The sequence below is a fragment of the Anolis carolinensis genome, chromosome 2 (genome assembly GCF_035594765.1).
Source record: "Anolis carolinensis isolate JA03-04 chromosome 2, rAnoCar3.1.pri, whole genome shotgun sequence".
NCBI lineage: Eukaryota > Metazoa > Chordata > Lepidosauria > Squamata > Dactyloidae > Anolis > Anolis carolinensis.
Genome location: NC_085842.1, coordinates 132,238,998 through 132,258,665, shown reverse-complemented (window position 1 = coordinate 132,258,665; position 19,668 = coordinate 132,238,998). Strand labels below are relative to the sequence as shown.

Here is a 19,668-nt window from a genome sequence, read left to right as displayed (position 1 = left end):
GTCCTTGGCCACTTCGAGCTCTAAATGTCAGGATTTGTATCTTGTAAGAGATCCGATGTTCTGTTGGTAGCCAATGCAGTTGTTTCAGATCTTATAGATGATCCCGCTAGCAGCCTGGCTGCCGCATTTTGGACCATTCGGATCTTTTGGGTTTTTGTCTTCGGAAGGCCAGCATATAAGGCGTTACAATAATCCAACCTAGTGGTGACTGTTGCATGGATTACCATTGCCAATGCTTCTGTCGAGAGGTAGGATGCCAATTTCCTTGCCTGACGAAGATGAAAAAAGGCCTGCTTACTTATGGCAGTGATCTGGGCCTCCATTGTCAGCGATGAGTCCAACACAACACCAAGGCTTTTAACAGTAGCAGATGGAACCAGAACTTCCCCATCAAAGTCAGCAGTGACTGGATTAACTCTGGTGGCTGGCCGGGCCAGAGTATCTCAGTTTTTGCGGGATTCACTTTTAGTCTACTCGCTCGCAGCCAACTCATCACTGCTTCCAAACACATCTTAAAGTTCTCAGGAATCGTGGTTGTCCCAGGTTCGAGACGCAAGAGTAGCTGGGTATCATCTGCATCCTGGTAGCACTCTAGGCCAAAGTTCCGCACTAGTCCAGCAAGTGGTCGGATGTAGATGTTGAATAACAGGGGCGAAAGGATAGCACCCTGGGGAACTCCACAGCAAAGGCAGGAGCTCTCAGAGCTTTGTCAGCGATGAACCTCAATTTGGTGCCACTAAACATTAACAAAAAGGGTTATATTGAGCTCATCCAATAATTTCTCTTAGCAAATCTTGCTGACAATTCAACTCCCATTTATTTCCTAATAGTAGTCAAGGATGCTTTTTCTGGGCAGTCTTCAGTTCTCCAAGGACAAGTGTAGTCTTTTTGTTTCAAAGGGACTGCAGCATTGCCATCTGACCAGCAATTAATGTCTCCTGTCTGGCCTCCTTTGTCTCTCTTGTTGCAAGCTTTTCTCTTACTTTGAATGTCTGAACTGTTCTCATCTGGGTCCTGTCAAAAGCAATCAAGCCGACAAAGGATCAGATTTTAAATATGAAGTGAAACGTCCTCTTTCCTTTTCCCACTCCCCAAACTCATTGACTTTCTCCTCTGTTTCATTACCAAGGAGGACATGTGCCTCTTTCCTTCCTGACCCAAAATAGCTCTGCTTTCTCAAGTTCTACTGAGATAGCTTTAAGGGGGTCAAAATACTGAACATGGTTTCTCAATAGATTTTCCTTTGGAAAAACTCTGAGGCTTTAAAGCGGGGCAAGTTAATAAACTCACTTTATAGAAGGGTCCATTTTGAATCTGATAGGAGCTCTGCCAAGTAGGCATAAGTGTGAATTTTATTTTATTTATTTTAATTAATACTTTCAAAAACCGTACATTTCTTCCTCAATTTGAGAGAATCCACATTATCTGCTTTGAATTATTTATTTACAGTATTTATATTCCGCCCTTCTCACCCCGAAGGGGACTCAGGGCGGATCACATTATACACATACAGGGCAAACATTCAATGCCCATAAATACATCAAACCGAGACAGAGACAGAGACAGACAGACAGACAGACGCAGAGGCAATTTAACTTTCTCCTGAGGGGATGTTTGATTCTGGCCACAGGGGGAGCAGCTGCTTCATCATCCACTCTGTTGGCACTTCCTCACTTCCTCATTCCAACGTTGTAAATTAGTTAAACTTGCCTCCCCACTTTTATAAGTGGTACCTTATTTCCTACTTGATAGATGCAACTATCTTTTGGGTTGCTAGGTCAGCAACGAACAGGGGCTATATTTTATTTTTAATTGACAGGTGCTCACCCCGCCACGGGCTGGCCTCGAACTCATGACCTCATGGTCAGAGTGATTTATTGCAGTTGCTCACCAGCCTGTGCCACAGCCGGATTATCTGAGTCCACACTGCCATATAATCCCATTCAAAGCAGTTAATATAGATTTTATACTGCTATGTAGAAGGGGCCTGGGTGAGTTTTCTAGAGTTCCATCAATAAAACTATCAGTTCAATTTGGAAAAGCTCATTGAATAACAACTTGCTAATTGTTATTAATCTGTGTCTAAACATCTGCCAAAGCAGAGATGTGCTGGACGTACTCTAGTCATATGGCATCTTTGTGATGTGTTCCACAGCATGTGTCAGGATTACAAACAGGATCTGTGGAAGATACACAAGAATTCTTTGGCAGATGTTTCTGAATTAGAGGGACTCAAAAACAACAGGCATAAAGGTCTGTTGGGCCAGAGAACGTGGTAATACAAAAGGCAGCAACCAAGAGTACAAAAGTTGTCTGTGGTCGATACTTAAGGAGATAAATAGCCAGGGTTTATGAAATAGTTCCTAGTGCAACATGCTCTGCTTGGTGACCCTTAAAGGAATATTGGGTCCATTTGCCCATTTTGGTAAGGATATATCACACCTGCGAGCCAAAACCTTTCAAAGCACTAAACATGTGTGTGCACATGCCTTCAACAAGTCACCTATGCCTTCAAGTCACCTGTTGCCCAGAGTTGTCATTGAATTTCAGAGAACCCTGAATAGTCTGAGTTGGTTTTGCCAGTACTGTACTTTCCTCTGAAATATAGCCATAGTGAAATGCCTCATTAAGTCCAACGACACTGAAGTCATTTAATTAGAAGATAAATGTCTCAGTATGTGCTCAGGCTTCAGATTTAAAAGAGATGCTGATGCTTGAAAACTCATTCCAGTAGCAAATAGGAGAAATGGCACATATATAAAATATATTCTGAGGGTATAAGATGCAGTCATTTTATAGAAACTAAGCAGGTCATGATGCAGTCATTGATTGAATGGGGGCCATTTGAGAATCCCATTTAAACTACTTTTCATCACCTGTCATAAATTTATCTATTCTGGATATCTTTATCACCCTTGAACGACTGTTAAATGACTACTTTTAAGATGTTTGTTTGCAATTCCATTTTCCCATATTCTCCTGTTCCAACTTCAGCATGTGTGTAAAATATCTACCAACTGGCTCTACCTCTGTGAAGTGGGCTGGAGTCAATGAAAGCAAATGAAATGTACCAAATGAAATGTGTTAGTTTTCAAGACTGCTTGTTTTGTCTGGAATAGACAAACATAGCACCCCAACCAAATACCTTAAGGGCTATGATGGAAAGAATATATAAAACAAAGACAATTGATTTCTTCCTTGAGGAGGCAAGGCCATTCCTAAACTGAGGTGAGTGGCATCTAAAGGGGAACCTTTTCACACCTTTCCCTTCACCTCCATGCCCATGCCATCTTCCTTACACTTCAGCTACAACCTTCCTTCCCACCTGCCTCAGCACACAATGTTTTCAGAACTTGATGTTCTATCAGGAAGACTTTAACTAAGAAAGTCTCAAAGTAAAATATTGCAATAAGGAATTCTGGAAATAAATGGCTACCCTTCAGATACACTTTTCACCAGGCTGTGTATTTCATCATGGGCAATTGTCTATGTAAATATTTCTGGTCACCATTACACGCGATTACCCAATGTGCAATGGAAGCTGCACCAGTAATTGTGTGTGCAAATTGCAGAGGTGCTGTACCCAGTTCTGCCATTTCTGAAACTCTGTTCTTCAACACAAGCTAATGAGTCAGAGCCAGCCAGCTTTCTCTAGAGTTCGGCATCCTGGGATAAAGAGAAATTGTGAATGCTTTTTCCATGTGTGTATGTAAATAACCACTGAAACACACATTTTTAATTATCAGGAATAGAAATATAATTTCAGTACAAGAATATTTCCTATGCCTTTTCTTATTCTTAAAAAGAAACTGCTCAGACAGGCAGATGAACTGAGGCTGCTGCTTGGTCAGTTCTTATTTTGATTAATTTAATATGTATGAATGAGCACAATTCTTGATCAGATCACTGTTTGATTTGAGCTCACTTTCTAACATGAACCAATATTGGATGCTCCAGCAAATCAGTAAAAGGATCAGAGCAATCAGACAGAGATTAATTTCCCATGATCCTCCACCTTTCACTTCCATCCTCATGTGTATCTGCTATCAGAAGATAGTCTCCAGTATGACAGCACTTTCTCAGATCCATTTTGGCTAGATGATAAAACAAGTAGAACATTGTCATGTGGGAGGAGGAGACAATTATGATTGCACGGCTGTGTTTTTTGTCTTTGGGGGTCTTTCCTTAGTAGGGGAATCCTTGTTTGGCCAGCTTGAACTGCACTGAATAGTCTTGCAGCTTAAAAGCCTGGCCGCTTTCTACAAAGGGCATCCTTGCTAGGCCAGGTTGAATGGGACAGAGCAGCCTCATGGCTTCAGAGCTTGGGAGTTTCCTATCTAGGAGAAATCTTGGTTGGCCAAGTTGAATAGCACTGAATAGCCTTGCTGCTTGCAAGCCTGGCCGTTTTCTACCTTTCAGAATCCTTGGCTGGCCAGTTTGAATAGCAATTAATAGTCTCAGTGTGGCAGGTATGAATGCTGCAATTAGCCACCTTGATTAGCATTTAATGGCCTTGCAGCTTCAAAGCCTGTTTGCTTCCTGCCTGGGAGAATCCTTTGTTGGGGAGTATTAGCTGGCCCTGATTGTTTCCTTTCTGGAATTCCTAATTTCCCTGCTTTCAGAGTGTCGCTCTTTATTTACTGTTCTGGTTTTAGAGATTATATTGTTCTGTATTATTATACCACAGTAATTATTTCATATTACAGTAAAGTCTCACTTATCCAACATTCGCTTATCCAGTGTTCTGGATTATCCAACGCAGTCGGCCTTTTAGTAGTCAGTGTTTTTGTAGTCAATCTTTTCAATACATTGTGATGTTTTGGTGCTAAATTCATAAAAACAGTAATTACTACATAACATCACCGCTCATTGAACTCCTTTTTCTGTCAAATGTGTTGTAAAACATGATGTTTTGGTGCTAAATTTATAAAATCATAATGTAATTTGACATTTAATAGACTTTTCCTTAATACTTTCTTATTATCCAACATATTCGCTTATCCAACGTTCTGCCAGGGTGTTTATGCTGGATAAGTGAGACTCTACTGTATATTTATAATCTTATATAATCTGCTTAGAACTGGATTATATGAGGCCCCTTCTACACAGCTGTATAAAATGCACACTGAAGTGGATTATATGGCAGTGTGGACTCAAGATAATCCAGTTCAAAGCAGATAATATAAGATTATAAATGGGTAATATAGCTGTGTGGAAGGGCCTTGAGTCTACACTGCCATATAATCCAGTTCAAATCAGATAATCTGTATTTTATAGGCAGTGTGGAAGAGGCCCAATTGAAGAGGCCCTGGGTGCCATTAAATGGCAGAGTGGGTTGCTAGGAGACAAAGTGGGCGGAGCTTAGGCTTCTAACTGGCAGCAATGAAAAAACAGTTCTTCCTCTTCCTCTAATTAGGACTTTATATTTCTTGGGTTTTTTTATATAAAAACATCGACCGGATGGCTATGTTTTTTGTGGCCAAATTTGGTGTGATTTGCTCCAGTACATTTGTTGTTTAAGTTAAGGAGAAAACTATCAGAACATTTATATATATATAGAAGATGCAAAGCTTTTAATGTTCTTTTTCAATAATATGTCTCTATATGCATTTGCAGTGTGGCAAAGGAATCCTTAAAACCTAGTCACACAGAAACACAACTTTTCATGTTTCTAAAGATAGTTCATACTACACATGAGCTGGAAGATATAGAATACATCTTATTTCTAAAAAGGGAGCAGTCATAATTTACAGTCCATGCTTATTTCAAATAAGATTTTACTATGTTCATATTCTTTTTCTTTGGTTTCTTTTTTCTTGCACTGAAGCTCACTTTTCCTTAGTTTGCATAGGTATTTGTGTACTTTGCCTAACTTATGTGACTCTCCTCTACTGAATGAAGTGTGTTTCTCCATATTTCATCCCAATCATACATCGTACATACATTTTATATATTTGTATTTTCTAACCATGGATGTTTTTAAAATGTTCTTAGTTATGACCTGTAAACCTAGAAAATGAGCAAATGCTCAGGGTGAACTCTCTCCACAAGGAGATACGGTTATGCTATTTTTCCTAAGACTAATGACTCCCATAAAAAATTATCTCAGCTCTGAGCATATAGAGCAGATTTGGGTAAACTTTGGCCCTCCAGGTATTTTAGACTTCAACTCCCACAATTCCAAAAAGTCTTTCCTCATTTTCACCCTCTCTACTGATCTCGGGCGAAGTCTACCAAGGACAAAATGTATCCTCCACGTGTAGATGACAGAGATCCACTAAAGCAGGCTTAGGAAAACTTTAGGTTGGAGGCCTAAAACACTCTTAAGAATTCTCCAGACCCCCCCCCCCCTTTTCACTTAAAATTGGGTTTCTGATCAGCACAAAATGTGACAATATGGGTCCCCGTCTCTCCACCACCCTGAAAAAACCTGGAAAAATGCCTCAGGGGCCCACAGGAGTATCAAAATATATAGTCTTGAGTTCTACTTATCCTTCACAGACCAAAGTTTCCAATCCCATGTATGCCCTTTATCCTTCCTGGAATAGGGCCCAAGTGGCTCTTTCCTATCAGGGAAAAATGATTCTATCCTGGATATTCTTTTTGGTACAACAGTCTTCGGGGGCTTGAAAATTGTTGCCATAGAGGCACTGGTCCCTAGCCTGGTTGTGTTGGATAAGAAGCCTGTCAATGGCTTCTGTTCACGTTGTAAGATTCAAAGAGCTGTATCCTGCATAAAAGTGACTGCTCCATGAACTTCAAGAACTCATGCCAATCCAGAAGTCATCAACTACTGATCACTGATATTTGAAAGAGAGAGAGAGAGAGAGAGAGAGAGAGAGAGAGAGAGAGAGAGAGAGAGAGAGAGAGAGAGAGAGAGAGAGAAAGAAAGAAAGAAAACAGTGCACATATTGCATATTTCCCTGGTTAGGAAACACTTTCTGGTTAGGAAACACTTCTTCTCCCACATCTAACAACTTAAGAAGTACTGTACAAATTAGATGAATTGTTACAATCACTTACCTTTGATAGTAATACAGAGAGATACACTATTACAATTATCTGAGTGACATGATAGAGTGTTATCTATTAACTCCCTGTGATGATGATATAAATTGGCAACATGCTACAGTCTCTACATTTAATGATTTTTATAGCATTGTTCAAATGTTTTTAAACTACATTGAGAGACCTAAGGTAGAGAGAGTATTGAAGTTTATAAATGTAATTCTAAGGTTGGGTGAGATCTTGGAATTTTTTTTGCTGGCATCAGCTAATGACTCCTCTAAAATCTCCATTATTAAAATGTAACACTTTTAGCCAGAAAAAGTGTTCTGCTAACCTTTTCGACCTTAATTTTGCTAAATTAATTGAGTCTAATTTCAGTCAAGGATTAATAAGTCTCATATTCTTAGATGGCAGTTCTGTTTGTGGGACCATCCACCACGAACCTATCTTGAGGAAATGTTATTCTTTCTAGAGTGGCATTTCCTGGATTTCACTGTGGTGGAGCCTACTACAAGAACTACACCAGTCAAATACATTTCCATATCATTTAATGATGATAAACGGTAAAAAAATGAATAGCAGTCAAGTGATTGCTGTCAGGGACAAAAACTTCAAGTGGCCATAATGATATTTGTCCTGACTTTTCCAGAAATACATTTTTTTAAAAGCGCAATACCTAGAAATCATCCTTTTCTGTCCCCAAATTGCTTAATGTGCTTATTTTGCTCTTTCTCTCCTCTGATTGCTTCAATTTGTAGATAACAAAGATCTGTGACATGATTTATAACTCAATGCTGGAATGTTGGGTCGACCAATATCTCAGGAACGACTAAAACAAAGTCCTGTAATTTCTTTTAAACAATATCAAATCCTCTGGAAATGGAACAGATGCAAAATACATGTTACTCAAGTGTGCATATCACTTCAGGGAAGGTGTTAGGTGGTTTCTTCCTGTCCATATGTTGTTTCTAATTCCCTGTGTAGCACTCTGCCTACAAGGGACTATCATGGCTGGTCCCACAAACTTGGCTCAATTACTATAAAGATAGCTCCCAAAGCCAGTCTCCTTCCCAGCACTTCCTGCCTCCTACATAGAAAAGGGGAGGGACATTGGACTTTCATCCTAATGCTGTAGGTAGTACTACTACCATACTCATGGTATTGCTATATTCAGGGTCAAGCCCAATTCTTCCTGTTTAATCATCTATACCCTCCCTGGCATTCTCTTCAACTAAGAGAGCCATCCTGTGGCTGATTTACATGGAACAACTAAACGGATTGTTCCAGTCATGAGCTGCTTCTGCCCTTTTGGATGTGTAGACTAGAGTGAGTGTGCTTCAAATGCATGCAATGTTGATGTGCCACATGAACTGTCACAGCTTTCCCCACAGAAAATTGTATCTTAGTAGAAATGTTGAAAATTTCTTTAGTGCAAACTCCATAGCTTTCTTTGCAGAATCATGCCTTCTCCATGTGAACAAACAAAAGTAAGAAGACATAAACTTGAAGACCACAATTACCAGATAAAGATAAAGGGCAGGGGAAGCTTTTGAGGCCACAGATCACCAAACAAGGATAGTGGAAGGTCTATATGTCCAGTAACACAGTTGTTACATCAAACCCTCTCATCAGCTAATGCCATGTCCTTGTCATGTAGGGGTGATTCAGATACTTCTGTGCTGTAACAGTAATTAGGGGCCTGTGCACAGTTAAAGAAATTGAGGTTTCCCGCTAATATATGATGACTCCCCCCCCCCCCCCACACACACACACACCTTCCTGGCCTTCATTTATGCATTTAGCTATGTATCAGCCCAAGAGTTTCCTTTGACATCAAAATCTAGGACAGGAATGGGCACTGTATGTTCCTCCTTGTTGAACTGTCATAATTCCTAGTCATTGGCCAACTTTACTCTTTAGGGTGATTTCTAGGATTATGGCATAAAAGGGAAAACAGAGCTCACTGCCAACACAACAATTATACAAAAGAATTAATACATTATCATCTTCAAACTGCCAGGCGACTGCTCTGTCTTAAACTGCACTTAAAACAATATTTTTAATACTTAGAATCATCTTTCATATGATTTGAATCTGTTGTTTTGGTGGCTAACCTCTTGTGCAGCAGAAAACAAGTTTCTGTGTGACAGCCCTTTAGGGGATAGCTTAAGGAGACCTCTCCACTTTTGTAGGCTTAACTTACTCAGTTCTCTCCATTCTTCTTCATAAAACTTGATTTTCAAGCTTTTTATCATGTTGGTTTCCTTCCTTTCAGTGCACTGTATACTTATGTGGCACTTTTTCTGCAATGCTGAATTTCAAGTTATTCTGTGACTGGATTATAATAGCTTCTTTTTTCACATATGTGGGCACATATAATACTCCTCTAAGGCTAAAAGGTCCTGTAGTAGGCTGTGGGTAATTTCAATGATAAAAACAAGAAATGCATGCTAGATGCAAAGAAGGGATGCATCAGAGGAAGGCTGGAAGATATGATTATAATGACAAGAGAGAGTTAAGTGGTTTTGGCAGGGGAAGTTTGGATAGAAGTGAGAGGATTGAAGTGCAAATTAATTCAAATTGACTAGTAAAAGACTGCCATGGCATATTGCCATCAACAAGATGTCTCATTTTCTCTATTTTACAGTGGTTCTCATGAGTATTTTATGTGTGAAAATGATTGTGAGAGATTATTCATATTGATACCAATAAATCATTCCAAGATGATCCCATAAACTCAGACTTGTGTTCACATCCTGTTCTTTGATCAGCCTGAATGTCATGAAATCCTGGTACAAAATCTTAAAACACTGTGTTGAATCCAGACTTAGGACTTCACATGGAGGACACTCCCCCCCCCCCCCGGGTGCCATTTGACCAGCCTCCATAGCAAAGCAGCAGAGATTAGGGACACCCCTTGCACCTCTTCCAGCACAACACAGGCAGGCTCCTGTGTTTGGAGGGAAGCTTCCTAGGATGCTTCTACTCCATTTGTGGATGGGGCCTCTGCTGGAAGTCCAGTGACGTCGTATGTTGGGCAGTATCTCATCCATCGCTGGACTGGTGAGGAGGTGTCCTAGGATGCTAAAAAAAAAAACCTGTGTGATTATGTGGTAACACTTGGAATAGACTAATTGAAACTCATGGGACTTTGTCATGGCTTAACTCAGTTAAAAACCTCTAGTTATTCTGCTCTAAACTATTTTTGAACTATGGTGCCGAAACAAACTCCCACAAAAATATGCAATTCCCCTCCCCCCCTTTAATGAACACTAGTGCTCTGTGGTTGGGGTAATCACCATACAGGCCTCAAACTGGTTCCTCGATTTCCTACATAATCACCTGAACAGGAAAACCATTTTTTTCAATACCAGTTTGGAACTGCATTAAATATTCAGTGTAGATAGGGCCTAGGTCTGGATCCAATCTTATATTGTTTATATACTATGTGGACAGATTCCTCTGTGTATGTTCCCTTTCCTGAACTGTAAAATAATATGTGGAAACTCTTTCTCCCCATAATTTTTTTCTACAAAAGGGCATATGATTAGAAGGGAGTCTTTTTAGAACCTTTTTTTCTTGTGTGAACTTTATTGTGATATGCAAATAACTGATAATTAATTCCTCCAGGACCCTTCCTTCATGAGAAGATGTCCAACTAGGGAGCTCCTCTCTTGGCACTCTGTGTAAGATGTTTGACTTTGGATGCTTCATCTAACTAGTTCCCTGCAGAACTCTGATGTGCTGCCTTTGTTTGTATTTTTTTCCCTTTCTTTCAGTATGCTGGAATACTCGCTGGACTTGCAGAATGTCAGTTTCTCAGCTGTTCGAACTGTCAGGGTACTTCGGCCTTTGAGAGCCATTAACAGAGTTCCTAGTAAGTTGAATCACTTTCCTGGTTTTACCCCTTCCCCTTGATATTAGTGCATTATTTCTGATAATCTAGAATCTGAAAAATAAGTGGGGACACCCTGTGTCTTTCCCAAACCCCCTTTAACTGTTTTCCCTATATCTCTTGACTAGGATGTTGTCATTGTCCTCCCAATATATAGAGCTAATGTCAGTGTGCTCATATTAATGAATGTTCCACTCCATCTCAGCCATTGCTTCAAAAAGGAATGAATCATTAATCAAACAGACAGATAAAGACTTGCTATTACGTTTCTAATGCATATGCCTTCCTTGTGGGCACTGGACAGCGTCCATCATTGGACAGCACTTCTGAAAATGTACCTCATGTGACTCAAGTTTGCAAGTGATTTAGAAGTTTGCTTGGAGACACCAACGGTGTGCAACACAAACGAGCAGATAAGCTAGTACAGTAGTTGTTCAGGGGAATTGCCGGCATTAGTCAAATGTACTTGAATGAAACATTGAGTTAGCAGGGGTAGATGTTGTGCCCTCCCTGTCTTTTGGATTAGAAATCCCATGGCTGATGAACATGGATGATAGGAATGACAGGGCAACACATCAGGAAGGCATCAGATTACCTCTCCCAGTTTTTCCATATGTACTGGCCAGTGTTATTTGAAGCCAGGGATGAAGAGTGTGTGCCCCCCCCCCATAGGATTGACCTGGGATGGCATCCAGCCCTTCTCCAGTCCCCATTTACCCCACAAAACTTACCCGGGGGGCCTGCTGGCAGCGCAGGCCCCTCCAAAGAACTCACCTAGTGCTCAAAAATGATGTGTCAGGAGGTGGGAGGAGGGCAACTCCTGGTGTGTCATTTTTGAATGCCTGGGGAGCATTCCAGAAAAGTTTGCGATGCTGGCAGGCCCCTCATGTAAACTGTAGGGGTTAAACGGGGGGCTGGGAAGGGAGGGGCACCATTCTGTCCTTTGTGTTCTTAGAGCGCAAAGAACCAGAATTGCTGCGGAGATTAACCCCCGGGACTTTAAGGTCCGAATCTTTCCAAGTGTTCATTAATCTGGAGCAAACTGGGAAAGTCAAGTTTTCTCCAGATTAATTTGGTTTTACCTGAGGCATCATTTGGGCCCCAGGATATGGGCTTGTCTGGAAGGGCCCTTAGTCATATCAATATAATAAGAAAACCTCAGATCCCAATAAAGCTCTACTTACAAGGTGAAATGTGGTATGTTGGATTGGCAGCAATCAACTGACCCAAATATAAATACAGGGCCTCAGTTCTGCCCTTTCTTTTTAAGAGTATATGTAGTCGCAAGGATTTCCAGTAATGAGTTCTAAGTGATACTCCCTCCTCCCCCCTCCCCGCAAAAAACCCTATCTTGTCAAATTAGCCAGTTACCTTGACAACAGGAGGTATTCAGACCTTGATCCATCTGTCAAAAGTCGGAAATGCCTCAGCTGTATTTGCTTTTTCTCATCCCGTTGAATTTAACTTAATTTGACAGGATGTTCCCTGTTGTTGTTTTTGTTGTTTTTATCGTTTCATGGCTCGAGAATCTCACATTGTAATTTTCTCCCCATAACACAACTGATGAATGACTGAATTTATCTGCCACTGTCTAACAGTGGATGTAATTCACTTAATGTATTTTTCAAACACTGAGTAATGTATCTCTGCTCTCATGCAGCAAAGCGACATAAGGAAGCAAGGCAAGGAACAAAGCTGAATCAATAACAAATGTAGGGAGCTAATGCAGGTCAGTTAGGAAAACGCTGGAAGTGGTCTGTGTGTGTTCATAGAAAACAGGTCCCTAGTTTGTTATTTAGGGAGGCAAGTAAGAGCTAACACTTAATGATATAAGAAAGCAAAACATTGTTGAGGTATAACAGCAAAAACTGATGTAAAAGACATTGCATCAAATGTTTCTTTAACCAAGATAAATATGTGCTACTTGGTAGTGGAACAAAGTAAGGAAGAAAAGAGACAAGTGTAAGAGAGAAAGACAGATAGACCGAGTATTACAGAGATACTGAATGATTTTTTTATCCAAGTATCATAAGTTAGAGAACTGCATGTTCTTGACCTTGTGTGAATTAACTGTCTTATAAACTTCTGTGTATTAGAGGAGAAGGGATTTAAATGAGCAAAGAAGAATTAGGAAGGAGAGAGGAGTTTTGTTTATTTCTACATACACAATAAAGCTACAGCATGTGAATAATGTTGGAAAAGAAGGCAATAGAGAAGTTCTGTGACATAAGTGCTGGCAAAAACAGCAGTGAATAAAGGGGAATTCAGATTTTAGAGTTGCTAGCTTTCTTGTAACAGGAATTCTGCAGCCTTTACAGATTCATGACAGATAAGATCTCACAGATTAATTTTTCCAGAATTAACACAAGACATCAACAAACATTTCATCTGATGAAGTTTTACCTATCAACCCCTGCAGTTGAAGAATAGGCTCATGATAGTGGGTCTGGATGTTCTTGTTCACCAAGAGGTTGTGATGATGTTAGCAGTGCTGCTAGTAGGGTCTTCTGTGCCAGGTGTTTTGACTGAGGAGCCAAACTAAATGTTCCAAAGAGTTTCTGGGAAGCAGCAATAGAGGTGACATCAGTGGAGGATCTCTGAAAGACAACAGCAGTGATACCATAACAAATATTTATTAGCACTGTGCAACCACTCCAGAAGACTTCAGCCTTGAAAACCCTATGATAAGACAATCCAAATTGAAACAAGAGATAGGGTCAGCAGGTGAGATTCCCACTTCTAAAAGCATTCAACAAGCTACTGGGGATGAACAAAAAATACATACGAGTAGCACGAGTATGAGTTCAGCTGTATCAAGTTAACATTCAGCAGTTGATGGCCTCAGATGTGAAGGTCTAAAGCTGCACAATACCAATTATGGGAACTGGAATGTGGGAAACATGAATTACAAACTAGATATTGTAAGGAAGGAAGGTAGAACATATAAATATTGAAAAACTCAGTTTGAGCAAACCACAGTGGACAAGAATGGAAGATTTTCATTCAAATAATTACGTAGGAAACAAAAATCTAACCCAAAATGGGGCTGGTTTTAATAGTGAGGAGAAATGTAGCAAAAACAATGGATGTCATGCAAAGTCCAATCAGATAATATAAATAAGACTTTGGGGGAACCATCACTATAACAATAATCAAAGTTTATGCTCCAACTAACTGCAAAGGTGAAAGAAGAGGGGTGCATTTACACTGTAGAATTAATGTTATTTGACACCACTTCATCTGCCATGGCTCAATGCTATGGAATCCTGGGAGCTGTACTTTTACAAGTTCTTTAGCCTTCTCTGCCCAAGAGGGCTGGTGCCACACCAAACTAAAAACCAAGATTCCATAGTATTGCCCCATGAACAATTTACATGGTGTCAAACTGCATAAATCTTACAGTGGAGATGCACCCGGGGTCACCTTGAGTCAGAAATTATTTGAAGGGACATAACTAAAGGATGCCACCCCCATCCCTGACAACAAAAATCAAGGCTGTATTGCCTGGAGTGGATTGGACACATCTTGACACACACAGAACAACAACAACACAATCCTGTAAAAACAAGATCAGGTGCAGGTTGTGGCATAGATCATGAATGGCTAATACCAGAAATTATTCAAGTAAAAGAAGAACTGAAAATCAATAATTGTGCCAAAATACAACCTGAAGAACATCTTGTGAATTTTAAAATATGAAAAAAGATTTACATTATTAGTCTTAATTGACTGGGAATCAGATTAAATCTGGACTGAAGCCAAGAACATTGACAAAGAAGACTGAATTAAAACACTATCCTCAACAAAAAAAAATAAAAGAAAAGTGTCATACCCCAACCACCTTTGGCTTCTGAACCTGATCCAGAAATGAACTTTGACCAGGATGAAGCTTATTCTGACCTTTTGCCCAGTTCTCCGAGCTCCTTTCAGTTACAGCTGCCGGCTGTTGATAGTTCAGATGCTTCCTTAATTGGGAGATACTGGAGATGTTACTCCAGTGGCTGAACCAGATGGCCAGAGTTCCCCAGAGAACGTGCCCTTCTTTCCCCTTAAAAGTTGTTCTATCTTTGCTCTCTTCAGGTATGCGCATTTTGGTCACGCTGCTTTTGGACACCCTTCCTATGTTGGGGAACGTGCTTCTTCTATGTTTTTTTGTTTTCTTCATCTTTGGCATTGTTGGAGTCCAGCTTTGGGCAGGACTGCTCAGGAATCGTTGCTTCCTACCAGAAAACTTCAGTTTGTAAGTATGAGTAAATTACACTGTATGTGCATAGAAGTGGGAGTTTCTCTGTAAGAAAATATTCAGTTCAATAAGCCACAGAACTCCCATACCTGAGCTTGAGTGTATTTTTTGCATGCTCATATGGCAAGTGTGATGGACTGCAGGCCGTGCACAGGATGTGCAGCCCACACAGAAATGAGAAGAGACAATGTGGACAGGCGGTCACACTTAATTTTTATTTAATTTTTTGCATTGTACCCTTGTGCCACTTTTGATGACTACCAAGTAGCAGATGATGGAAATATCTATGCCAGGAACTGGAAGACTTCCTGCCAGTCACAATAGGCACTACAGAACTAGTTGGACATGTATAATATTTTTAGGACAGGTTCAAATAAAACAGGAAAAGGCAAATTTAGATGTGAGTAACACAAGCATGAAATCAGATAAAAGCCATGAAAGCAGTATAGCATGTAGATAAAAAAGAGAGTAACTTTCACAAGTACGCCAAAGTGGTGCATTAATTCTACAGTGCACATGAATCCTTAAAGAAGCAATTTTAAGCACAGTACACACAAGCTTCTATATGAGTAAGCTTGTGTTGAAGTCAGCAAAGCTAACAGCCTTGAAGCTTGAAAGGAGTCACTATTAAAACCATTTGAAGGTGGCAAGGCTTTGGGATTGGGCTTCATGGGGATGGGGGAGAGATCTCCACTAATGCTTCCTTTGCCAGGTGAAGACTGTTGGTGCACTCAGCTTGTCTTGCAAACTAAAGATTAACCATCCCTGAAATCCTCTATAGTGGTTCTTAACCTTTGGTCAGTCAGGTCTTTGGGGACAGCTTGGCCAACTATCTGGAATTTTGGGAACAGAAGTCCAGAAGACCTGGAGGGCCAAGAGATGAGTTGCCAAAGCATAAAACAGAGAGGACTGTACTAATGGTTGTGTAGAAGAGGGAATTTCAGCAGGTGTTGGTTGTCATGCAGCCCGATAACAAGAAACATTTACTGATATTCTCTCTTCTACACAACTATTCAATATACAGAAGCCCGCTCCAGTTTTCACTCTGGCAAACCTAGTTGAGAGATGCTCTTCTGCCAGCTCCAAGGGAAGGCTTTGAGAAGAGGGCTGTGAATCATGGGACAGGACTTACAAACTATACAGGGTAGATTCAAAAATGGAAGTCAGTTCATGGGCTAAAGGTTCCCAATCCCTGAGCTAAAGCCTTGGGAGCTCTGAATTGTCCAGTAAAGCTTTTTCAAAGCATTCGTCCTGATGGAGGAAAGAAGCCCCAACTGGGCACTTCAGATATCCAAAACCTTTGGACAGATTATGAATAAATCTTATTCACATTTGTATGTTAACATTTTGTAAGAGCCAGCATGGTGTAGTAGTTTGAGTGTTGGGCTATGATTCTGGAGACCACAGTTTGACTCCCCACTCAGCCATGAAACCCACTGGGTGGCCTTGAAAAGTCTCACATTCTCAGTCTCAGAAGAAGATAAAGTCAAGCCCTCTCTGAACAGATCTTGCCAAGAAAAACTTGTGCTGGGTTCACCTTAGAGTCTTCATAAATTGGGAATGACTTGAGGGCACACAGCAACAACAAAATATATACTGTCCCTATTACTAATATTTGTTCTTTCCCTGCAAAATTTAAAATATTTTTGATCTCCTGCACACGCACACACAAATCCCACAAAAATGTAAATAATTCATTATTGATAGTGTTGGCATCAGATAATGAAGCACACCCTTAGTGTACATAGAGACTTCCTCATTGATTTATGACTGTGTGTTTTATGTCAGGAATTCTTAATCTAGCTAGTAGGCAATGTTCCTAAGTAATGTACAAAAACAATGCTTTAAATATATTTATTACGATACATTAAGAATACATTTAGATAGCACTGTAGGGCCTTCCAGAAATTTCACTTATATTGATCCTGATGCAGAAGTCAGTCAAATTTAAATCACATTGATTTCTGTGCAGTTTAACACAAGATGAATTTACTCTGGCAAAGTCAGCATGGTTTAGTGGTTTAACTATTGGTGTAGAACCTTAAACACTGAGAGACCAGAATTCAATTCCAGGCTTGGCCATGGAAACCCACTGGGTGATTTTGGGCAAATCTCTTAGGCCCCTTCTACACTGCCATATAATCCAGATTAGCAAAACAGAAAATCCGCATTATCTGCTTTGAATTGGATTATATGACTCTACACTGCCATATAATCTAATTCAAAACAGATAATCTGGATGTTATATGGCAGTGTAGATGTGGCCTTAGTCAGAGGAAGGCAAATATAGATCCCCTCACAATAAATTTTGCCAAAAAACCCATTATATGCCTTAGGGTTGAGTTAAGTCAGAAATTACTTGAAGGAACAGAACAATAACAACTTTTTATTTTGGATTTAGGTTTATGTATTTATTTCACCTGTGTGCTGCCTTTGTCCCATAGTGGGACCCAAATTGGCCCCCAGAAGGAGTCAATTAGTCAATTTAAAAAAAAACCTTCACAATAAAATTGTGTTATTTTCCAAAGTTTTGTAACATGTTTTAAAGGTTTCCTTTGTCTGCAAGGGGAGCTGGGATTTCATTAACATGGAAAATCCCTTTAGGCAAATTGGCAATAAAGTAAACAAATTGCTAATCAATCCTGATTGGATCCAACACAGCTACTGGTCTGAGTGCTGTTTAATTGAACCAGGATATCTGGGGTTTAACTAGGCTTAGAATAGCATTAAAAGCAGTACTACAGGAATTAACTTGCTTGAACCAGTCTTAAATATAGCTTTGCAAGCATTCCTGTGAGCCTTACTGTCTTTCAGGTAGAAGCCATTAGCTGAAGTGGAATGATGCTAATTTCCAACGCTTCCTCTTTTTTTAATATCAGGGCAAGCTTTTATCTCAGCTTCTTTTCCCAAGAAAATCCTCTGAAAAGGTGCCTATCATGTGAAGATATTTGCAAAACAGTGGTAGCATTTTTAGAGACATCTTGGCCAAGATCTTATTCAGCATCATGTAAGAAAACAAAACAAAAACCCATCAGGGTAAGGCTGTCTTAAGGAGGGCAAAGGGTAAGAGGCATTTGATTGACACGCTGATCAGCGCTGGCATTGAGTGTAAGCTTTTAGTAGACCTGGACCTGGCAACTAACCAGCACCAAAAATCACATCAACCAATCCTGACAAGGAAATTCATAATTACAATAGGGCTAACTATTATCCACTGTTTCTGCCCCTCTAACCACTTCACAGTGGCTGGAACCCATTTAGACAAGGAGATTCTTTCAGTGATCAAGGAGAACATATAGCCACTATGAAATCACAAGTTGTGCAGACTCTGAATCCCTATAATTATTTGGGGGTTTCTTTTCCTTCCTGCCTTTTTTTCAGTCTGTCCCTTTAAAAAAGTCATTCATCCAAATATATCACTATATTAAAATGCACATTGATAATATTAAAGATGTGGCGGGGGAGTCAGCTTACACATTGTGTATAGATTATATGACTACCTTGATCTTAGGAGCAGGAGACTGGCATTTAAGTAATCTATATAAGACATAAATAAGGGCAACTTTTTTTAAAAGACAACTTTTTGAAGATATCATTTTTAAGATATCAGTGTTTTCAGCCAAATAGCCATTCAAGGTTTGAATGTATAAAGTATTTAGAAAAAGTCAGAACTGACCATGTCTTGCTTGTTTGTGCTCCTCTCCTTCTCACTTTAGCTGCTGATGGCAAGGAATGTTCATGGGCTTCCTAATTCACTTTCGGTCCTGAGCACTTAAGGCCAAGTTCCTAAAGACCAGACTCTTGGAATGTTTTCTGTTTCACTGACTAATCGTTATGTAACTCTCCAGATCTTTTCTGGGTTCTGCTTTCCCTCAAATGACTTAGTTGTTTTATGCAACCTCAAGGATGTAATAATTGCTATACTGGGGTCAGTCAGTTTGGTCCATCTATTCCAATATCCCGCTCCTAGAAGTTCAAACAAAACTGGGTTTTTACCCTTGTATAAACCCTGTAGGAGTGATGTGTTATCTGACATTCATTCTGAACTTCAAAATGTAAGCAGTTTAAAGAAGTCTGAAAAATGAAATTGCACTCCCAGGCAATTAAAATGCCCTGATCCTCAATTAATGTGCCTAATTGCTTTGCCTGAACTCAATTACCCTATTGGCCCCTGTGACCTCTTGGGTCCACAAGTTTCACAGGTTACTCTGGTAGTGACATGAAAAGGTAACTTTCTCTTTTTGTTTTTCATCAGCTGCCTGCTAAACATCACTGTTAACGTGCCCCTGGTTTCTTGTAATGTAGTACGACCCCTGCATCTGTGCTTTCATTTATCCATGTCTGACAAAATATGTCCTCTCTAGGCATTTTGTAGGTCCTCCGGTGCATCTCTACAGTATTCTTGAGCTGGAAATTCATCATTTCAAAAGGGCTATTATCCAGTTTTTTCATATCTACACAAAGTCAGGGGACATATCCCACAAGGATGCAGGGACTGTACTATATAGAGAAAATAATGCAC

The 19,668-nt window shown here is 40.0% G+C and overlaps 1 protein-coding gene and 1 long non-coding RNA gene across 13 annotated transcripts in view; one reads left to right on the top strand and one right to left on the bottom strand.

The window, feature by feature from the left end:
* The window catches only part of cacna1g (calcium voltage-gated channel subunit alpha1 G), a 403,744-nt gene that overhangs the window by 193,770 nt on the left and 190,306 nt on the right, over positions 1-19,668 (top strand). For all 11 annotated transcript variants that reach the window (XM_062970561.1, XM_062970564.1, XM_062970559.1 and 8 more), the window contains exons 4-5: positions 10,788-10,885; positions 14,984-15,143. In XM_062970561.1, the coding sequence (XP_062826631.1) occupies positions 10,788-10,885; positions 14,984-15,143 (258 nt within the window). The remainder of the gene's footprint in view (positions 1-10,787; positions 10,886-14,983; positions 15,144-19,668) is intronic.
* LOC134296236 (uncharacterized) overlaps positions 5,687-19,668 on the bottom strand; it is a 56,853-nt gene continuing 42,871 nt past the window's right edge. Inside the window, exons 3-4 of one of the 2 annotated variants that reach the window (XR_010002853.1) lie at positions 13,307-13,500; positions 5,687-10,092 (exon numbers count right to left, since the gene is read on the bottom strand). This is a non-coding gene — a long non-coding RNA (uncharacterized LOC134296236). Of the gene's footprint in view, positions 10,093-13,038; positions 13,501-19,668 lie in introns of those variants that run through there. The other variant, XR_010002852.1, reaches the window with a different exon arrangement.